The sequence below is a fragment of the Triplophysa dalaica genome, chromosome 20 (genome assembly GCF_015846415.1).
Source record: "Triplophysa dalaica isolate WHDGS20190420 chromosome 20, ASM1584641v1, whole genome shotgun sequence".
Lineage (NCBI taxonomy): Eukaryota > Metazoa > Chordata > Actinopteri > Cypriniformes > Nemacheilidae > Triplophysa > Triplophysa dalaica.
In genome coordinates this window covers 19,440,432-19,462,102 of record NC_079561.1, presented here as the reverse complement: position 1 = coordinate 19,462,102, position 21,671 = coordinate 19,440,432, and the positions used below count along the sequence as shown (strand labels likewise).

General features: G+C 39.0%; 4 protein-coding genes and 1 long non-coding RNA gene across 11 annotated transcripts; 2 read left to right on the top strand and 3 right to left on the bottom strand.

Annotated features, from left to right (window-relative positions):
* Window positions 1-201: 201 nt before the first annotated feature.
* syap1 (synapse associated protein 1) lies at window positions 202-3,775 on the bottom strand. Of its 3 annotated transcripts, none has more exons than XM_056732420.1 (9): window positions 3,523-3,775; window positions 2,823-2,941; window positions 2,187-2,253; window positions 2,027-2,100; window positions 1,798-1,937; window positions 1,301-1,449; window positions 1,131-1,192; window positions 911-1,055; window positions 202-778 (listed from the first exon to the last, which is right to left on the bottom strand). In XM_056732420.1, exons 1-9 carry the CDS (start codon window positions 3,650-3,652, stop codon window positions 654-656), a joined length of 1,011 nt encoding a protein of 336 aa, XP_056588398.1. In that variant the 5' UTR covers window positions 3,653-3,775; the 3' UTR covers window positions 202-653. The 3 variants fall into 3 exon arrangements, with proteins under 3 accessions (XP_056588398.1, XP_056588399.1, XP_056588400.1); XM_056732421.1 differs by having other exon boundaries at window positions 911-1,052; XM_056732422.1 differs by having other exon boundaries at window positions 3,568-3,775.
* Window positions 3,776-4,819: 1,044 nt separating this feature from the next.
* lmnl3 (lamin L3) lies at window positions 4,820-9,876 on the bottom strand. Of its 3 annotated transcripts, none has more exons than XM_056732376.1 (12): window positions 9,261-9,876; window positions 8,202-8,358; window positions 7,940-8,065; window positions 7,567-7,737; window positions 7,334-7,447; window positions 7,126-7,251; window positions 6,687-6,907; window positions 6,161-6,383; window positions 5,982-6,089; window positions 5,778-5,897; window positions 5,596-5,697; window positions 4,820-5,005 (listed from the first exon to the last, which is right to left on the bottom strand). In XM_056732376.1, exons 1-12 carry the CDS (start codon window positions 9,635-9,637, stop codon window positions 4,964-4,966), a joined length of 1,887 nt encoding a protein of 628 aa, XP_056588354.1. In that variant the 5' UTR covers window positions 9,638-9,876; the 3' UTR covers window positions 4,820-4,963. The 3 variants fall into 3 exon arrangements, 2 of the variants coding, with proteins under 2 accessions (XP_056588354.1, XP_056588355.1); XR_008904792.1 differs by having other exon boundaries at window positions 4,823-5,005; window positions 5,317-5,697; XM_056732377.1 differs by lacking the exon at window positions 7,334-7,447 and having other exon boundaries at window positions 4,821-5,005.
* Window positions 9,877-10,157: 281 nt separating this feature from the next.
* LOC130408896 (E3 ubiquitin-protein ligase TRIM21-like) lies at window positions 10,158-14,238 on the top strand. Its single transcript, XM_056732387.1, has 7 exons — window positions 10,158-10,197; window positions 12,014-12,564; window positions 12,648-12,743; window positions 12,813-13,049; window positions 13,127-13,262; window positions 13,451-13,477; window positions 13,624-14,238. The coding sequence occupies exons 2-7, from the start codon at window positions 12,016-12,018 to the stop codon at window positions 14,163-14,165; spliced, it is 1,587 nt and encodes a 528-aa protein (XP_056588365.1). The 5' UTR covers window positions 10,158-10,197; window positions 12,014-12,015; the 3' UTR covers window positions 14,166-14,238.
* A 932-nt stretch (window positions 14,239-15,170) lies between these two features.
* Window positions 15,171-17,326, bottom strand: LOC130408924 (uncharacterized). 3 transcript variants are annotated; one of them, XR_008904794.1, is made up of 4 exons: window positions 16,859-17,326; window positions 16,214-16,312; window positions 15,611-15,756; window positions 15,171-15,242 (listed from the first exon to the last, which is right to left on the bottom strand). It is a non-coding gene; the product is annotated as an uncharacterized LOC130408924 (long non-coding RNA). The 3 variants fall into 3 exon arrangements; XR_008904795.1 differs by having other exon boundaries at window positions 17,133-17,326; XR_008904796.1 differs by lacking the exon at window positions 16,859-17,326 and adding an exon at window positions 16,485-16,846.
* Window positions 17,327-18,938: 1,612 nt separating this feature from the next.
* On the top strand, window positions 18,939-21,258 carry LOC130408898 (E3 ubiquitin-protein ligase TRIM39-like). Its single transcript, XM_056732389.1, has 6 exons — window positions 18,939-19,439; window positions 19,521-19,616; window positions 19,686-19,922; window positions 20,000-20,135; window positions 20,324-20,350; window positions 20,497-21,258. The coding sequence occupies exons 1-6, from the start codon at window positions 18,939-18,941 to the stop codon at window positions 21,012-21,014; spliced, it is 1,515 nt and encodes a 504-aa protein (XP_056588367.1). The 3' UTR covers window positions 21,015-21,258.
* The last annotated feature ends 413 nt before the right edge of the window (window positions 21,259-21,671 follow it).

The following is a 21,671-nucleotide window of genomic DNA, read 5'->3' as shown; positions in this document are numbered from 1 at the left end:
TTTGGAATTAATCTAGATTAAAAAAATTAATCTATGCCCACCACTAGTTATATTTAACATCTCACCTGAACGTGTAAACATTTGAATAAACATACATGGAATTTTATTTTGGACAACGTGAGCAAACTTTCTCTAAATCCCAAACCATAGGATACAGACACTCAATTGACATCAATAAAAACTATTGAGAGATGCCAGGAATGAGAGTAAAGAAACATTTAATCAAACATTTGAGGCCTACAGAGAAATAGAAACAGGTTTATATAGACTCTGTGTATTTGCTTACAGCTGAAAATAATATTATAACTGCTGATTTTCTTTTATACCTGAATGGGTATTTATGGAAGGGTAGGAAAGGAAAGATAAACCGATTCAAAGGTTCTTTAGTGACTGTTGGCAGGCCACAGAAGCCCTCTACCGCTAAATAATCACGCTTCATTCTTGTTTATTTGAAGCAGAAAACTTCCGTATTGGATATCATGATAACTCTGCTCATTCAGATTTATGAAAGAGTAGATCATGTTTGCAGCCAGCGTTGAGATGTTGGCCCTCAAAACTGTCCCGAATGAATGTGCAGAATTTCTCGCTGGTCCTTCATTCACGCTCGGCAGCGTGTCAGTGAATCCTCCACACCGTGGGCGCTATCACGTTTTTTAATCTGCCTGCAGCATTTCCTCAATCTCACGGTCCCAGTTATCGTCTCGATTTTCAGGGTCGACGACCACCTCGTATTCCTGCAGCTCCTGCTGGAGCTCCTTCTCCCAATCTGCTGTCTCATCTAACACAGAGAGAGATCAGACTCAAAGCATAAAAATTGGATTTTCATTTGAAATAAAGAGCGATGATGAATTGATCACATTAAGTCCAGAAATGTATTAAAGTAAGATGTCTTGTGGGTGTCCAAACTCACCGTCCTGTGGGGAGCGCTTGTCTTTATCGAGCACCAGCTGCTCCATCTCTTTCCTCAGGTCCTCCTGGTTGATGTCACAGGTGTCAAACGCGTCACTCACAAACTCTGAAACTCCAGGACTGGTGGAGATCTCCTCTTCTTCCTGCTAAAATCACACAGTGTAAGCATGTCTTGAATGAAACCGGTGATGATAATGCAAATCTGAGGGTTAGTGTGATACCTCATTAGATTTGGGTTTAGTGTTGATGGCCACAGGAGGTGTTTTTGGTCTAATAGTGGACTCTGTGAAGAGGGAAACTGAATTAATGTCTTTTAAACAAACCTATTTACAGAGCCTGACCAATTCATAGATTTCAGATGAAAACGTTTTCAGGTGTTTTTGTGACGTACCTGAGCTGGTGTCTTTGAGCGGGGTGGATCCCGTCTCTTCTCTTTTCTCTGCCGCCTGCTGCTGAGCTGCTAATGCTGTGAGCTGAGCCGACTGTTTTATCAGAGATACACGGTAGAAATAATTCCTCCAGAACACATCCTCCTTCACCCTGATCAACATAGACACACACTCTTACACACCTCTGTGCTCAATTAACATGCACTTTTATACCTATAGCAATAAAGATTTAATAAATAAATTAATTCACTTAAGAGTGGATCAAGATAAATTTTACAGGTATTAAAATGTTGATCAAAGAAAAGCTATGATGTAAAATGAATATGAATTTTTTGCCAATAATATAAAAGTAAAAGCATTTTCACATTATGCCGAGGAACAAGAATCATCAAATTTGAATGTTTTGTTTAATGTAAAAAATCTGTATTATTTTTGTAGTCTATTCTATTTTACTTTGATTATCAGTTGAATGTGCAGATTTAATATCGGTTTCACGCACTGTTTTGGGACGAGGTCAAAGCGCATTCTGTTGAGCAGTTCATCTTCCTGTAACATCACCAAGGCAACGGGGAACATGTGATCGAAGTCAAAATGGTACTGTACGCCGGCCGGAGGGTCACGCAGAAAGTTCCTCTTGTCCTGATTGAAAAGAAATAAAAGAGACTTTGTTTCACTTCTTGTACACTGTTGAGTGAAGATTGAGTGAATGTCAGCGGTGTAAAACTTACAGCTGATAATGCGAGAATCTGCTGCTGGATGGTTTCCTCCTCGTTGTATCCGACCCAGGGCGGCACCGCTGTGTCTAAACAAAGAAGGTTAAGAGGTGTGTTTGTAGAAAATTATCATTTATTTCCAAACAGCACAAAATCAGTGATATCATTTCCATACCTGTTTTCTTTGCATTCTTCTCTAGGACAAATTTTTCCTGTTCTTTTTGAAAATCTCCCAGAATGGTCTGAAGAAGAAATGTGAAAACAAATGATCAAATTGAGGCGGAGGTGGTGCCACCCTGATCTTGTACACACATATACTACCGTTCCTTAAAGTGGCTTAACCAAAGTGACATTAAAAGTTCTAATAAAATTAGATGAAAATGACAATTGTTAAGTTGAATAAAACTATTATAAACAATGAGTTTTAATCAACCAAACAGAGATGTATTTCTTTAATCAAAATAAATAAAGTAAAGTTTAATCAAATAAAGCTTTTCTAATTAGTCAGCCCACAATAGCAAACTGAATTAACTAGTCTTACTAAATGATCAAAGCTCATTCACATCTTGCATTCTCTGTGGTTAACTTAATCAACAATTGAATGATCTATTATTTTCGCTAGTGACTGAAAAGTTCAATAGTTTAAATGTATCGGTTCAAATGAGTCCTTCGTGTGCGAGTCGTTCTGAACCCAATGTGCTGCCCCCAATTTCTCTATGCATGAAAAACTGATGACTCAGAGAAAAGATTTTAACATTACACTATAAACTGCATTTTTGCATCAATTCAGCTGTAATAGATGAAGCCATACCTTGTCGATGATGCCATCGATGTTGCTTTCCTCCACCGTTTTCTTAATAGTGTGCGCTGTCTCCACCACAGACTCTGAGATCTTTTTAGTCGCAGTACTCGCAAAGTTCAAAATGAAGCCTGGCAAGACCAACATGTTATAAGACAAAATAACGTGAATCAATGACTCTGAAATCAACCATCAGAGAAGCACTGTTTGTTATATTTCTTGCAAACATCATAAGGGTGCAATGATTCATGATTCAAGATATTACACAATACGGGGTTCACAATATTACATATAAATTATTTATATAAAGGTATATATAATATGCAAGTTTAAGTGAAGTATGAGTCAAGTGCTGGCTGTCAAACAGACGTCAAATCTTAAATAATTGAGTTTAGTTATATTAAGTCATGTTGACCATCACTAACCCCCCCACCATTGATCAGTAGTGATGGTGTAAGATTGTGGTACGGAATGATAATCATGTATTTAATTTTATAACAGTTCCTTCATTTAAAAGAGTTAATACTACAGAATACTATAGTAATTATAGTATATAAATACTGTAGCATATTTCATGTGGTAAATGTCTGACTTGAGCCTGATACACCCGTCACTCTGTGTAGTTATTTAGACATTAACGTCATATCACACTTCCTCATACAGTAATAAATCAACATATATCGTGTTGTGTTTGTATATATATATATCTCACCGCTGAGGCCTTGGGCCTGTTGCGTATGATCTTCTGTCTGATCACCTGTGTTGTTTTGCTCCTCTGTCGCTTCCGGTTTGTCTTCATTGACGGACTCCGCTCCCAGCCACGAGGTCCAGCTCTTGAACATGTTGTCTGTCTGTATTCCTGCACTCAATTTAATGTTTTAATTTGTTTATTTTACACCATGTTTCACATCCGTCCGTGAGCCACATCAACAACAACAGCTGAGTTCTTCCTCTGTCGTGACACACACGAGCTGCTGCACCTCAACAGCGACACCTAACGCATGGAAGACCCGTAGCCGAGATGCGTCTTTGGAAGTTGTGTCATTGTAGACTTTTTTATTAAGTTATGTCTTAATGTTTATGCGTTTCAGTCGTATTTTCGACAACTTGTTGTACGATGATTTACTTACAAAAAATTAAAATGACCAACGGCTCAACGTTGTCACATGCTTGTATATTTTATACAGTGACAAGAAAACAAGCAGGACCGAATCTTAAAACGTGTCTGTATAGTTTTTACATTTACATACAAATGACGAACACAACAAACATTGTGATTCTTTGCTATTGTGCACTCTTGCTATTCTCTCTGATCTGTATAGTTACCGTTCATGAAATACAAAATTAGTTCATAGGATATTCTGAATGATGTTGATCTATAAACTTTGATATAAATTTGTTTCTTGTTCAATATGTAGAAACACTGACATTTTAACCCAAATCTACTTTTGTTTGTCACAGAAGAAACCACTGTTGAAACTGAAACCATAACATTAAAATGTTCAATTTTGTATGAATTCAAGTCTTTAAAGTGATAATTCCCCCCAAAAATGAAAATTCTGTCATCATTTACTCACCTTTGAGTTGTTCCAAATCTGTATAAATTTAAGATTTTTGGAAGAATTCTTATCACCAAACAGATTCCCCCACGATGTAGGAAATGTTTATTCTTTTTGATATTTTTTTCCCCTGTTGAACACAAAGAAGATATTTTGAAGAATGTAGGACAGCAAACAATTCTGCCTAACATTGTATTTTATAGTAGTCAATGGGGGGCAAAATCTGTCCGGCTAAAAGCGTTCTTCCAAATATCTTTCTCATCAAAACAAAGACATTTATACAGATTTGGAACAAATCGAAGATGAGTATATGATGACAGAATTTCCATTTTTGGGTGACGTATCCCTTTAAGGAGTCTGTTATTCCAACACGAAACCAGATGGTTGAATCATCGTCTTTTCTAAATATGCATTTCTTATTAATAACAACTCCATGTTTCTTTTATTTCAGTTTTATTTAGTAGAACAAACAGCAACAAATAAGTCAATGTAAAAACGAAACTTTCTTGACAGGACATTTACGAAATAAGTTAGTTCAGACAGTTAGCGCACGTATCCTCTAAAAATTCTTGCTGGATGGTACAGCCGAGTCTCTCACATGACCACACAGCTGGCATCCTGATGATGACTTTTAACCTGAAACAAACGACAAACACACATGATCTATTCAAGGCAACAGTTAGTGTGTGAAAGTGTCCTCAGGTTAGCACATCACACATACTGCAGGTTAATCTTGGCATGCATAAGCCATCCCGGTACAACACTCATGTCCTTGGAAAGCAAAAGAAGCCGCGATCAGACGTTGCTCAAATTCTATAATGAAAGTTTTAACTACTTCATTGAGCAACCAAGCAACAAGCGTCCAATCGAAGAAGAGTCACTGTGTTAGTGTTAACAGACACAAACTCAGCAGATGACATCAGCACAGCCGACCGCATCCATCTCACCTGCAGACGCGTCTTCTCTGAGACACATCACGACAGAGAGCAACATTTCTTTTTCCGTCTTTTAGACTTTCACAAAACAGAGGTGATAGAGATACAAATACACACATCAGCTCTTCATCATTTAACTCACTGAGCAACACATTCTTAAAGAGACAGTTCACCATTAAAGCCTGCAGCTCCTGCTATTTGTTCGATAACAATAACACGTGTTGTGGATAACAGCAGCATGAAAATAAGTCATAATAGAAGTGTCATTTTATGCTGATTAATTTGTGTTACCTGTCGTCGCAGGTGAATGTCAGGCATCACCATGTTTTCATCACCGTCTGGATCTCCATCAGCTTGTCCCTGAACACATACCAGACAGAACTCTGCTACTTCCTGTTTAAAACACACACACACACAGATGAGTAAATAGGATGAACACCACATCGAATGTGTTTTCTACAGACGTCTCTAACCTCATTCTCTGGGTTTATCAGAGACACTCGGACTTCACCAAACGGACCCCACGTGTCATGTGTCTTCAGTACCAGATCACATTCACAGTTCTGCTCCACAACTGCACCTGCTGCCCAGACCTGAAGACGAACATCACAGCTAACCTGTCAAAGAGCTACACGAGCAAAGCGGACACTCCTCCATCACGCTCTGAATGTGTTTACCGTAAGCATCTGTCCAGCACTCAGTACACAAGAGGACGGGACCTGGAAGATGATATCAGGTGCGTCCGGCTGACTCTTCCTCAACACCCAGCCGCCCAGTGCTTGATCCTGGAATTACACGTAAACACATGTAAGCCAACAAGTATTAAAACTGTTAAAACTGTGAGGAAACATTGTACCTTCTCAGAATTATTCCTGAGTTTGATGAACTTTCCCTCCAGGTCAATCTCATCTATGGACACTTGTCCTCGAGAGGAGGAATGCTGGGAAAACTTGTAGTTGGGGGAGAGGCCGCTACTGGAGCCTTCGTGCTTGCGCTTCTTTCCCCAGTTTTTACGAGCGGGATGCGAGTGGGTGCGAGAGATGGTCGACTGCTGGAGCGAACTCGGTGAAAGATTCAATCTGTGGGAGAAAACACACATCAGAGGAGATTCGAGTGACCTGAAACTTTCTTTTACGGCAGACAGGAAACGAATATTTTTAACTTTGTGTGAGGAGCAGAATAAACAGACATCTGAAGCCTGTAAATAAGCAGTTTGGATCACATATGTTATTTTACGTTCCCAAGCTCTCATTCAGTCAGAATATTCTGAAACTTTGTGTTTAATGGAATAAATAATAAACTACAGCAGTAGAGTAGCAAAGATTTAATATCCATCAGTGTGGTCAACTCTTTTGACGTCAGGTGGAATGATGGCGTCTCACCGCTTCTCCTCGCCCTCCAGCATCTTCCTGTAAGCGTTGATCTCCATATCCAGCATGAGCTTGACATCTAGAAGGTTCTGGTACTCCTCCAGCTGGTCTTGCATCTGCTGTCTCATGTCGGCCATCTCCTGATCCTTCTGAGAGAGTCTGTGCTGATGGATCTGTCTCTCTCGATCCAGCATCTGCTCCAGCTCACGAACCCGGGACTCCAACTCAGAGTTCTGATCCACAAACACTTGAACGTTAAACTTTAACAATGTAAAAAAACTTGGAAAAGCCTGCTACTACGTAATTTTAATGTTTCGCATCTGCTCCAGCTCACGAACCCGGGACTCCAACTCAGAGTTCTGATCCACAAACACTTGAACGTTAAACTTTAACAATGTAAAAAAACTTGGAAAAGCCTGCTACTACGTAATTTTAATGTTTCTTTCCTGACCTGTTTCTGGAGGATGTTGATCTGTGCAGACTGAGCCTCCAGCCGGAGTTTGGTTCCCGCCAGTTCCTCTCTCGTTGAAGAAGCGAAATCGCTGTTCTTCACGGCTGCCAGCTTCGCGTTTTCCAGCTGCAAGAGACACAGAGTACCGTTACTGTTCACACCCGTGAGATATCTTCGAGCATTTCTGGTGCTTCTGAGATGGAGGTACCATAACAGAAAGATGTGGAACCGGGTGTGTGAAAGTAACTGGCTCGTGCTGCCTCTCCAGCGCCCCCTGTCGCTCAAAGCCCTGAACTACACCTGACCTGCACTTCAACTCACTCTGAGAGTCACATAAATCATCAAACACATGTGATGTGCTGTTGTATTCATTCCCTGTTCTCACTTTAGAGTAAAAATTGTTTACATTAATATAGATAGTGTTTTTTTTGATTGTTGTACCTTAGCAGCGAAGGTTTTCTCCAGTTCATCTTTGTACTGTTGGATGTGACTTTCGTGTTCCTCTCGGAGCTGTTTCATGGCTTCAGCGAGTTTACCCTCAAACTCTTTCTGTCTGCCCGTGTCCAGCTCCATCAGCCGGCTCTCGTGACGACTGCGCATCTCTCGCACCTCCTGAACACGGGAACACACAGAGAAATAACAACACAAATCTATCAAGTCACCCAGATTACTGCTGTTGTTATTCTGACCTCGTTCAAAAATAGATTTGGGCAGCATTTTAATGCATGTAAGGTTTCCAAATCTGTCAACGTTGTCAGTAAAGATGTTGTCTTAGAAAAATCTATAATAAGCTATCATGTTTAATATTTCTGACCTGGTCGCTGAGATGCTTCTGAAAGTCAAGCTGCTCCTGAAGCGTCTGGATCTGATTTTCAGCATCCACACGGCGAAGCAGCTCAGCGTTGAGCTGACTCTTGGCGTTCTGCAGGGCCGACTCCAGCTGGAAGATAAAAGATTGAAAAAGTTAAATAACTTTTGTCCACTACAACAGGACGGTGCAGAAGCTGAATGAAATCATCAGACTGATGTTCACACACATACAGACCTTTAAGCATGCCAATTGTGTTCAGACTTACTTTCGACACTTGTGTCTTGAGGTCAGAAATGTCATTCTCGAGTCTGCGGTTGGTGGACAGTAGATTTGTGTAATCTGCTTCTTTAGAGTTCAGAGCGGCTTCAAGGTTCCGCCAATGACCGACAGCAGTGTTCAGTTCACACTCTTTCTTATTATTCCTGAGAGAACACAACACAGAACGTAGAACGTTTAAAGACCAACAAGACAAAGAGCCACAAAGTTGTATGTCTCCTTCCATCCATCCTAAAACCACATAACCAATTTAAATATCTCTATAAATAAACAAACTTAAACAGATGTTATGAGATATTAAAGAGACTATTTAGTTTAAACTTTGTATATCTAATGTACAATCTCACAAGTTATAAACATAAGTAAAGCAACATGTTTTTTAATCCACAAATTATAAAGCCACTTTATATGTTAAATGGCTCAACCATATAATCCTACGCGTTATGGGAGCCCCCTCCTCCAAAAGTCTAGAGCCAATCATCATCGGGACCACATTATTTTCAGTTGTCCTGACAACGACCATTATCATCGATATCCACCATTACAGCATTCTTATTCAATATAAATATAGAAGTATAAATGAAAGTTAAAAATACAAGTAGGCCTAAATGAAAAAAAGTCTCAGTCTAGAAACATTTATAACTAAAGCCCGAATATACATGAAGAATTTACTTTCAAAAACAGCAACTTGATAAAAATATAAAATCATGTTTTTTTATATTGCATTCCAAGTGATATTAATCAAACTGGAGTAAGTAATAATGACAAAAATCACAGCTAACTTTCACATAAAACAAGACATCACAAAAAAGCATGACTTATGAACATAAATATTTTATAAAGATTTTCAGTTTTTGCAAACGAACGCCAATCGGTGTAAAACAATAGAAATGTCGCGAGAGTTATTAATCTAGACAAGGCTTTCGAATACCCCTCGCGATATTTCGATGTCATAGACTGTTCGGTTTGCGCCCCATGCATTCACACACACCTGTTGTTTATTGTACAGTAACATTAATATTAAAATATGTAAAACAATCACGAGAACCTGGCTGTGAGTTTTCTGTGCTCTTCCTGCAGCTGTGTCAACTCGATTTGTAGTCTGGCCCGCTCGTTCGCGGTCGCGTCGAGAGTTTTGCGCGCATCCGCCAGCTCCGTCTCGTACAGGCGGCGCACGTTGCCCACCTCGCGCACCGAGGTCTCCGACTTCTCCTCCAGCAGGAGCTGCATGGAAGACTTCTCATTCTCCAGCAGCCGAACCCGCTCGATGTAGTTGGCCAGGCGGTCATTGAGATGCCGCAGGTCCTCCTTCTCCTGCAGGCGCGTGATACGGGTCGGGCTGACATTGGCCGGAGACGCTCCGCTGCGCCTGGAGGAGCGCGTGGCGGCGGGGGCGCGGCTTTCCAGCGGTGTGGAGGTGATCATGGCCGTGAGTCAAGATGCTGAGGAATAAATGGAGATCCTGTGAAGCGCACACTCTATAAACTCAAAGAAGTAAAATAAAACACGCTCTAGAGTGTCAATATCACGAGGATTTTACTGCGTGTTTCACGGAGATGAATAAACTCAATCGCGCTTCATCACGGTCAGCTGCGGCGTGACGTCACACCACCGGACCGGATTTAAAGAGACTGCGCTGAAATAATAAACATCGAGCAAAGCTTCATCCGAAATAATGTACACAACTAGAAAAATCATTTTATTCATTTGACCAGGATAAACAATATTTTTTGTTTAATGACATTGTTTGTATATTCATTCATTTCCAATCATAATTGAATGCAAATGATGTTTGAATGAGAACATGTAGTATAGAAAATATATAAGAGTGCTGATTGGTTAATGGAACCTCAGGAATGCATATGCATGAATGTACAGGTAGGCGGTGGGCGTGACTATGACTTCTGTTGAGTTTAAATTCTTCAAACATCAGAATAATTATTTGGATTCTCTGAGACTGCTGAACACCGCTGATATTCACTCAGGTAAGAACTGTCAGCTGGTTTAGTTTATCCTGAAATATTGTCTAAGAATAACCTATAGTTTGTAATTTGGCTTAAGGGAAAGATATATTTTGTGGTTAAATTGAAAGTCCATATTAAAAGACTCAATAAAATACAATTATTTTCTCCATACTTTCTGAGATGAGAAATTGGAATCAAATCAACTGAATGTACATTTTGATCATGAGCATCAGATGGTTCTTAATCTTGAATTTAGTTTTTTTACAAAAGTTAACCCACAGGTTAGACTGGTAAGAATTAACTCTCTGTTGAGCTGTTCTCCTTGTGCTGATTTACCTGAATAGTTAAAGAACTCCGCTGGTAAACAAGAGGACTGCATTACTATATTCAAGTTTTATTTAGAGGAATACATTTACTCGCGTAGTCTACTAATATTATTCTACAATTCAACTCACTTTTATTGTCACATCACCACGTGTGGTGAGTGAAAGTCTTGGGTTGGTACTCCACACAAAGTAGAATGCAGTTGGACAGACACACAATTTACATTATTTGACAGATTACATTAGGTGCAATGGATGATCCAATATAGTCATAAAAAACTGTAGTGCATGGTAAAATGAATTGTGAGCGTGTGGAGTGTATCAGTTTTTGTTGTTGAGCAGTCTAATAGCCTGAGGAGAAAAGCTGTCCTTCAGCATGTTTGTGCGAGACCGGATGGTCCAGTATTGTCTGCCCGAAGGCAGCACGGAGAGCAACCTGTGATTTGTGTGGCTGGAATCACTAAAGATCTTCCTCGCTTTCCACATACACCAACTAGTGTAGATGTCCTGGAGAGAGGGAAGCATCTCCCACAACACCATTGGCAGTTCGCACAACCCTCTGCAGTACTTTGCGGTTGCCGGCAGAGCTGTTTCTCAACTGTGCAGGTGTAAAACGTTCTGAGGATTTTGGGGCTCATGCCAAACTTCCTCAGGCGCCTCAGAAAAAGAGCAGCTGGTGTGCTTTCTTAAGCACTGCATCAGTGTAAACAGTCTATGTGAGATTGTCAAAACGTTGCCTCCCAAGTCATGGAGTTTAGCTGCTGTTTGTAACCAAACCTTGCCAGAGTTTTTTTTTTTACTAAGAAATCGCCTTGGTCAACTTTTTCTTGTCAAGAAGTCAAGTCTGAACACGGCCTTAGCTTGCAAATGCTTTCAGATTATAACAACAAAAATGACTGGATGCTGAAGCAGCCACAATCCTATCAAATATAAAAGATTTTAAGGCAAAACATATTATCAGAATGGAGATAATAAGCAACCCAGAAGTACAGAAACCATATTTAACATTCAATTTAAAGTCTCTGCTGTTCCTTGACTATAGATATTACCAGTGCTCGATTGGGGGGGTCCGCCTCATAAGACTTTTTTTGGTGGGGGTTAGTCTCGCAATACACAATTTATACAAAATACACAATATAATTGATAATGATATGCTTAACTATATACAATTTATTAAAAACATCCTTACAGAAAAGAACAGGCTTCTTTCACTGTCCTGTGCTTAGCGGTCTTTAGATGTGGGGCGGCGCCTTTCAAATTGAAAGAGACATGACAACTAACCCATAAACAAACTTAACATAAATTATTGTAAATAATTAATTCACAAAATATACCATATCCATTGCATGAATTTAATCACATTTGTCATTATAATTTGTACTCAAATACAAATATATGAGGGACTAATATATAAAATAATATATAATATATCCCTAATTCCTTATGGGGGGTGCCGGATCCCCCCTTCAATTTGAGCACTGGATATTATTACATGACACAATTTGTGTTTTCAGTCATGGCGTCCTCTAGTGGTCCATTAGATGAAGAGCTTCAGTGTTCTGTGTGTCTGGATGTGTTCAATGATCCAGTCACCGCTCCTTGTGGACACAACTTCTGCAAAAACTGCCTGAACAAATACTGGAAAAACACAAAGAACTGCGTCTGTCCATTCTGTAAAGAAACCTTCATGAAGAGACCTGATCTGAAGATCAACACCACACTCAGAGACGTCGTTCAGCACTTTAAAGAAAAGATTCATGATGATAAACCTGATGTTTTCTGTGACATCTGTACTGAGAAGAAAAAAGCTCTGAAGACGTGTCTGATGTGTCAGAGCTCTTACTGTCAAACTCATCTGGAGCCTCACACGAGAGTCCAGCGTCTGAAGAAACACACACTGATCAATCCTGTGATCAATCTGGATGATTATATATGTCAGAAACACGAGAGACCTCTGGAGCTCTTCTGTCGAGATGATCACACGTGTGTTTGTGTGTTCTGTACTGAAGGAGATCACAAGACTCACAACACTGTCTCTATAGAGGAGGAGAGCAGACAGAGGAAGGCAAGAAATACTTTCAACCATTTCTTCTTTCTGTCATGAGATGGAACAGATGTGATGACATGTGATTTTCTCTCTCTCTATAGACTCAGCTGGTAAAGACACAGACAGACGTGCAGCTGATGATTCAGGACAGAATCAAGAAGATTCAAGACATCAAACACTCAGTAGAGCTGATGAAGGTGAGTGGAAACATAACTGAAATATAAATATAGAAATATATCCATTAGCTGTGATGTATGATGTGTCAGAGAAAGACAGATCAAGGGAAAGCAGACAGTGTGGAGATGTTCAGAGATCTCATCCACTCCATTGAGAGATGTCAGTGTGATGCACTGAAGATGATGGAGGAGAAACAGGAAGGAGCAGAGAAACACGCTGAAGATGTGATGAAAGATCTGGAGCAGGACATCAGTGAACTGAAGAAGAGAAACATTGAGCTGCAGCAGATCATGTCAAACACTGAAGATCATCTTCATCTCATACAGGTCACTCTTCATCAATCACAAAACATCATCATGACACTTCACTTCATCTGATGATGGATTTATCTCTTCTCATGTAGATTTCTTCATCTCTGTGCACACCTGTCAACATGAAGAACTGCTCTGACATCAGTGTTGATACTTCTTACAGTCTGAACACTGTGACACCTCTGACTCAACTCAAACAGACTCTGGATCACAAACTCAATCAAGCATGTGAGTTATAGATTCACATTTGTTAGTGTTTGCTAGTCTCTGATCTCAGTAAACATTTAGATTTAACGCAACAGACTCTAGTTAGAACTTTTGTGAAGTGTAGAAGTGTTTTTCTAAGTTTTAAGTTGACTGAACACATTTTTGTCCAACGAGTAGACTTCATGTGTATTTGTCATGTGTGTTGACAGTGTTGATGACGAAACAGCAGTTTGCAGGTACAGTGTGTGATGTTCACCCATAAACACTTTAATCACACATAATATTTACATTTACATGTTTATTTTCACACTGTATTAAATATCTCACACATCAACATGTTTATATTCTGAAGATCTGATTGATATTCTCTGATCTCTCTCAGTGGATGTGACTCTAGATCCTGATACAGCTTCACCATATCTGATTCTGTCTGATGATAGAAAACAAGTGAGACATGGAGACATAAAGCAAGAGCTTCCAGATAATCCTGAGAGATTTGATAAATGTTCATGTGTTCTGGGAAAAGAGGGATTCTCATCAGGGAGATTTTATTTTGAGGTTCAGGTCAGTGGAAAGACTGCATGGGATTTAGGAGTGGCCAGAGAATCTATTAACAGAAAGGGACGGATCAGACTGAAACCAGTGAATGCATACTGGACTGTGTTGCTGAGGAATGAGAATAAATACTCTTCTTGTGATAGTCCTCTCGTCTCTCTGTCTCTGAGTGTGAGTCCACAGAAGGTGGGTGTGTTTGTGGATTATGAGGAGGGTTTGGTCTCTTTTTATGATGTGGACTCCAGCTCTCATATCTACTCATTCACTGGTCAATCCTTCACTGACACTCTCTATCCATACCTCAGCCCATGTAATAATGACAAAGGTAAAAACTCCAAGCCTCTGATCATCTTACCTGTGCGTGAATGAATGAACGAGTACATTTTTTAATGAATGCGAGATTGAACAATAGTAACCAGAAATTACATCACTCACCTTCAGGTCATTTCAAATAAACACATGGGCCCCGTTTCATACACCCGGCTCAATGCGGCGCACAGACGTCCTTTGGCTAGTTTCATCCCGACACAATTCTCATTTTCCCGACCTGCACCGCGTTGTTTATATAGCAAATACACTTGCGCTCATTTTTGCGCCCATGGGATGGCTGGTCTAAAAAAGGCACAGTGTTGGCGCATTGCTATTTTGAGGAACTGAAATGAGACTGCGCCAAAGACCAACTCAAACCTGGTCTGAAGTCAACGGTGCAATATTTTTTTGTTAAAAAAAAGGGCATTAGTAGAAAAATGCGCTCATGGACGGGTCCACAACACGCTTACACTTTATACTTAATACACAGAGGGAAGCGCAGTAGCACACAAACATGACAAATATAAAAAAATGAATGGATTACAATGTAAAAGATTATAATTACATAAAGAAAAAAATCTGGTTTGTCATGTAGATGATATGATTGTGTGCATTCAGTGAACTAAAGGGAATGAGAGATGACACTCGGGTTGGTTTATTGCACGTAACGCCCAAAAACACCCATTACTCATTAAGAGAATCATTTTAAAAAATGTGCTCGGCCACGCCGACTGTTTTGAGTCACTTGCGCAGTGCACTTTCGATCATGAAAAAGAAAATAGGGCCCATGATGTTTTATTTCTGAAAAACAAAAGAGGATTTTTATAAGAATCTGCATAGAGCTCCTTTTGTACCACACTTCTCAAGTCTACAAAAACATGCAGAATGCATTTCTACAAATAATTCACAAAAAGCTTTATTTCTTTGAATTATGATACAGTTTAGTTTCTCAACTTTACATTTTATATAGAGATTATTAACTGTTATGTGTTTGTTATGGACATTAAAGAATGATTCATGAGTTGATAAACTTACACTTATGTAAACAAACAGTCAGACTGTAAGTGTTATGAACTGTGTGAGATCTTTATTGTTGACCAACAAGTGTCTCTACAGCCATACGCTCCTCCTCTGAACCTGAAACATGATGGAAGTGTATAAATTACATTTATATAGCAGTGTTTGTTGTTTGATATGATTGTTTTGAATTATGTTCCAGTCTGAAGAGTCCAATCAAATAAGAAATATTTTCAGGGAGGTGACATCACTATAATGTCATTAAATCATCGGTGTACTGTATTCTAATGTGTTATGGACTCTGTGTACTGTTGTTGCTGACTCTGTGAACCAAAACAAATTCCTTGTATGTGCAAACATACTTGCTAAAAAAGCTCTTTCTGATTCTGATTCTTCTGGTGTCTATAAAGAATGTTTTTGGACTCTCTTGAATGTGTTCATCTACTTCAAACAATGCAGATAAAGTGAATTTGGAGATGTTTTGTTACCCTCTGGGTGTTTGTAGAGGTTTGTGAACTCTATACACACGTCTGAGCCCACAGCTTTAGTGCTGACCGATGGAATGCTTCTCCACGTGGACTTGAGAAAAACTCCCATCAGGTTTCCTCTGCCAGAAGATTTGAACACTGTTCACCTGAAAAACACGATTAAATTTAACCAGACGCAGATAACAAATAATTTGAAGAGTTTGGTTCCAGAAGGAGATAACTAGATAATTTTTGAAAATTCATGTTTTTTGTTGTGCATTCCAATTAATATCTATCAAACTTTAGTTGGTTTCTTTTGATGTAAGCCATCATAACTAAAAAAATACAATTAACTAACACAATATTACACAACAAAAACATATTTTATCTCATTGAGGAACCAAACTCTTAATTAACTTATCACTGATTATACAAATGAAACTTTATACTGTTGAGAAACAGAGGTTTGATGTAAAGACGACAAAAAATAAAGTTCCTGTGGGGAGAGAGAGAGGGAGAGACAAAGAGAGAGAAAGAGAATGAGCTGGCAATGACAAATAACTTTTGATCATTCTTGAGGTGATGGTTGTGTTTCTTGTCCAAGACAGAATCGTTCGTACGTACTTAAATGTAAATATCTGTTGTCATGGAGAAGTCTGTGTCGTGCGCGGAGCTAAAGTTTGTCACACAGCGGGTAAGTAAGTATACCCAAACATCTCAACACTGACGGAGAGAAACAATCAAAGAAATATACATTAGAAATAGACAGTGACAATAAACATTGAAGTTGTGATTTCAACCTGACTGACAATGTGCTAGTTGCACAAAATGGCGCCAGTGCCCAATGTATGCTACCCTGTTCAATTTTGCTACCTCCGTACAAAACAGGACTTACCCCAACCCAAACACAACACGAGGGTAGCAAAATTCTATGGCTCACGTTAGCATAAATTTCAGGACACCTGTGACTCACAGGCTGTGAGCCGCCAGTGCGCAGACTCATTTCCGGTCGTATTACACTATCGAGCTGTTTGACTTAACGAATTGCTCAGAAATGACAAGAGAATCTATCATATCGGTTATATATTACTAAATTATTTTATATTTAAAAAACACCCATATTTGCCGGACAAAAATCCTCTTTTTTCCAATTCACTGTTATACGACCGGAAATTACTCTGGCGCCCCAAAAGCTCACCGGCGCCATTTTAATCCTAGCGAATTGTCACATTATTTCAAAAGTCGTCCGTTTCTTTAGTATTTGATGACCTGTTGCTAAGGTGTTCTGTATGGTTGCTAAGCAACCGTTAACACGTTCTCATCTGAAATCCTTGGTGTTTCGAGTTGACGTCATCACGCAACCGTTTTTTTTGGAAAGTTTAACAATCATAGGTATTTTATACGGTTAGAGTTATGTTAGGGTAAAGGTTTCGTAAGACTTGAAATACCAATGATTTAGTCAAAACTAACAAGCCACGCCCACGGATCTGAGTCGAAACACCAATGATTTCGTGAGAGCCGAGTTTGTGACTTCTGCGCAGACCCGCATTGAGAGAATTTCACGGGCGTTCCTGAACTCTTCAGTCAGAATGTCTCCACTGCAGCTCCAGGCTGTCGGAGCGGTCCCGCCCTCAAAACTCTTCCACCAATTAGCTTCCAGTCTACCCCAGTCATCATTACAGTACACATATCACAGAGTAGTGGTGAAAATGTATTCTGCTTGTAGTAATACTGAGACAAATATCTACATATTCTGCAAATATTCTTCTCCTGCAGGCGCGTGAGACTGGTCGGGCTGACATTGGCCGGAGACGTGGAGGTGATCATGTCCGCGAGTCAAGATGCTGAGGAATATGTAGAGATCCTCCTCCTACTACTACATTTTATTTATCGGCGCCTTAATTTCACTCAAGGACACCATACAGCAAATAGTCAAAACAGGCATCAGATCCTGTGAAGCGCACACTCTATAAACTCAAAGAAGTAAAATAAAACACGCTCTAGAGTGTCAATATCACGAGGATTTTACTGCGTGTTTCACGGAGATGAATAAACTCAATCGCGCTTCATCACGGTCAGCTGCGGCGTGACGTCACACCACCGGACCGGATTTAAAGAGACTGCGCTGAAATAATAAACATCGAGCAAAGCTTCATCCGAAATAATGTACACAACAAGATAAACCATTTCATACATTTGACCAGGATAAACAATATTTGTAGTGTAATGTCATTTTTTGTATCATCGTTAATTTCCAATCATAACACTATTGTTGTTGAATAACTGTTGTAATTTGGTATTAACCACCCCATCATAAAAACAGAATTTATGTAAAACCAATAAATCTGAATGCATATGATGTTTGAATGAGACCATGTAGGATGCAAAATGTTTAAGAGTGCTGATTGGTTAATGGAACCTCAGGAATGCATATGCATGAATGTACAGGTAGGCGGTGGCCGTGACTATGACTTCTGGTGAGTTAAAATTCTTCAAACATCAGAATAATTATTTGGATTCTCTGAGACTACTGAACACTGCTGATATTCACTCACGTAAGAACTGTCAGCTGGTTTAGTTTATCCTGAAATATTGTCTGAGAAAAATGTAAAGTGAAAATTTGATGGTGTTACACAACCTAAAGGCCATAGAAACTGAACTACAGATAAAACGAACACAGTCAATGAAAAAAAGCTTATATAAACTATATTGTTTCAGTTTGTGGTGAGATCTATTTTGTGGTTTAATTGATAGTCTTTATGAATAGAATAAAATATTCTCTACATACTTTCTTAGATGAGAAATAAGAATCTAACTGAATATTGATCATGAGCATCAGAGTGTTTTCAATCTTGATTTTTTTATGTTAACCCACAGGTTAGACTGGTTTGTAGTAAGAATGTGCTCTCTGTTGAGCTGTTCTCCTTGTGCTGATTTACCTGAATACTTAAAGAACTCCTCTGGTAAACAAAAGGACCGTATTACTATATTAAAGTATTATTTAGAGGAATACATTTACTCGCGTAGTCTACTAATATTATTCTACACATTCACTACTACACATGCAATAACTTTCGCAATAATTTTCTTTGCATCAATAGCTTGTTAATGCTTTCAGATTATAACAATAAAAATGAGTGGACGCTGAATCCTATCAAATATAAACGATTTTAAGGCAAAATATATTATCAGGAGGGAGATGATAAGCAACCCAGTAGTACAGAAACCATATTTAACATTCAATTTAAAGTCCCTGCTGTTGCTTGACTATAGATATTACATGACACAATTTGTGTTTTCAGTCATAGCGTCCTCTAGTGGTCCACTAGATGAAGAGCTTCAGTGTTCTATGTGTCTGGATGTGTTCAATGATCCAGTCACCACTCCGTGTGGACACAACTTCTGCAAAAACTGCCTGAACAAATGCTGGAAAAACACAAAGTGCGTCTGTCCATTCTGTAAAGAAACCTTCATGAAGAGACCTGATCTGAAGATCAACACCACACTCAGAGACGTCGTTCAGCACTTTAAAGAAAAGATTCATGATGATAAACCTGATGTTTTCTGTGACATCTGTACTGAGAAGAAAAAAGCTCTGAAGACGTGTCTGATGTGTCAGAGCTCTTACTGTCAAACTCATCTGGAGCCTCACACGAGAGTCCAGCGTCTGAAGAAACACACACTGATCAATCCTGTGATCAATCTGGATGATTATATATGTCAGAAACACGAGAGACCTCTGGAGCTCTTCTGTCGAGATGATCACACGTGTGTTTGTGTGTTCTGTACTGAAGGAGATCACAAGACTCACAACACTGTCTCTATAGAGGAGGAGAGCAGACAGAGGAAGGCAAGAAATACTTTCAACCATTTCTTCTTTCTGTCATGAGATGGAACAGATGTGATGACACGTGATTTTCTCTCTCTCTAGACTCAGCTGGTAAAGACACAGACAGACGTGCAGCTGATGATTCAGGACAGAATCAAGAAGATTCAAGACATCAAACACTCAGTAGAGCTGATGAAGGTGAGTGGAAACATAACTGAAATATAAATATAGAAATATATCCAGTAGCTGTGATGTATGATGTGTCAGAGAAAGACAGATCAAGGGAAAGCAGACAGTGTGGAGATGTTCAGAGATCTCATCCGCTCCATTGAGAGATGTCAGTGTGATGTACTGAAGATGATGGAGGAGAAACAGGAAGGAGCAGAGAAACACGCTGAAGATGTGATGAAAGATCTGGAGCAGGACATCAGTGAACTGAAGAAGAGAAACATTGAGCTGCAGCAGATCATGTCAAACACTGAAGATCATTTTCATCTCATACAGGTCACTCTTCATCAATCACAAAACATCATCATGACACTTCACTTCATCTGATGATGGATTTATCTCTTCTCATGTAGATTTCTTCATCTCTGTGCACACCTGTCAACATGAAGAACTGCTCTGACATCAGTGTTGATACTTCTTACAGTCTGAACACTGTGACACCTCTGACTCAACTCAAACAGACTCTGGATCACAAACTCAATCAAACATGTGAGTTATAGATTCACATTTGTTAGTGTTTGCTAGTCTCTGATCTCAGTAAACATTTAGATTTAACGCAACAGACTCTAGTTAGAACTTTTGTGAAGTGTAGAAGTGTTTTTCTAAGTTTTAAGTTGACTGAACACATTTTTGTCCAACGAGTAGACTTTATGTGTATTTGTCATGTGTGTTGACAGTGTTGATGACGAAACAGCAGTTTGCAGGTACAGTGTGTGATGTTCACCCATAAACACTTTAATCACACATAATATTTACATTTACATGTTTATTTACACTCTGTATTAAATATCTCACACATCAACATGTTTATATTTTGAAGATCTGATTGATATTCTCTGATCTCTCTCAGTGGATGTGACTCTAGATCCTGATACAGCTTCACCATATCTGATTCTGTCTGATGATAGAAAACAAGTGAGACATGGAGACATAAAGCAAGAGCTTCCAGATAATCCTGAGAGATTTGATAAATGTTCATGTGTTCTGGGAAAAGAGGGATTCTCATCAGGGAGATTCTATTTTGAGGTTCAGGTCAGTGGAAAGACTGCATGGGATTTAGGAGTGGTCAGAGAATCTATTAACAGAAAGGGACGGATCAGACTGAAACCAGTGAATGCATACTGGACTGTGTTGCTGAGGAATGAGAATAAATACTCATCTTGTGATAGTCCTCTCGTCTCTCTGTCTCTGAGTGTGAGTCCACAGAAGGTGGGTGTGTTTGTGGATTATGAGGAGGGTTTGGTCTCTTTTTATGATATGGACTCCAGCTCTCATATCTACTCATTCACTGGTCAATCCTTCACTGAAACTCTCTATCCATACTTCTGCCCATGTAATAATGATGAGGTAAAAACTCAAAGCCTCTGATCATCTTACCTGTGCGTGAATGAATGAACGAGTAAATCATTGACTGGATGAATGTGAGATTGAATGAATAAACAGTCCACTAAGAATCTGAAAAGATTAAAGTAATAGTTGACTAAAAATGACATCATCACTCACCCTCATGTCATTCCACTTAAATGTGATGTTTTATTCATGAAACACAAAAGACGATTACATGAATCTTTATACAGCTCTGTTCACACCACACTTGTCAATCTCACAAAAAGGATAAAAATAACTTGTTCAGTTTCTACAAATGTGAGAATTTTCTATTAAAAGTGAAAAATTTATTTAACGTTGAAAAAATATAAATGCAAATCATGCTGAACAATTTTGAAAAAAGTTTCGAAAACACCTGATGTCTTTAAATATATTATAATATTTGGAATGTGTGGCTGGAAGTTTATTTTATTTTAAATATACATTATTTACTGTTATGTGTTTTGTTATGGACATTAAAGAATGATTTATAAGCAGTGTTGGGGAAGCTACTTTGAAACTGTAGTTAGATAAGCTACAAGCTACTCATCAATAAAAGTAGTTAAGTTACAGCTTAGCTACACATTTGAAAAAGCAGTTAGCTACACTACAAGTTACTATAAAAAAGTAGCTAGCTACATTGAAACTACTTTGATTTTA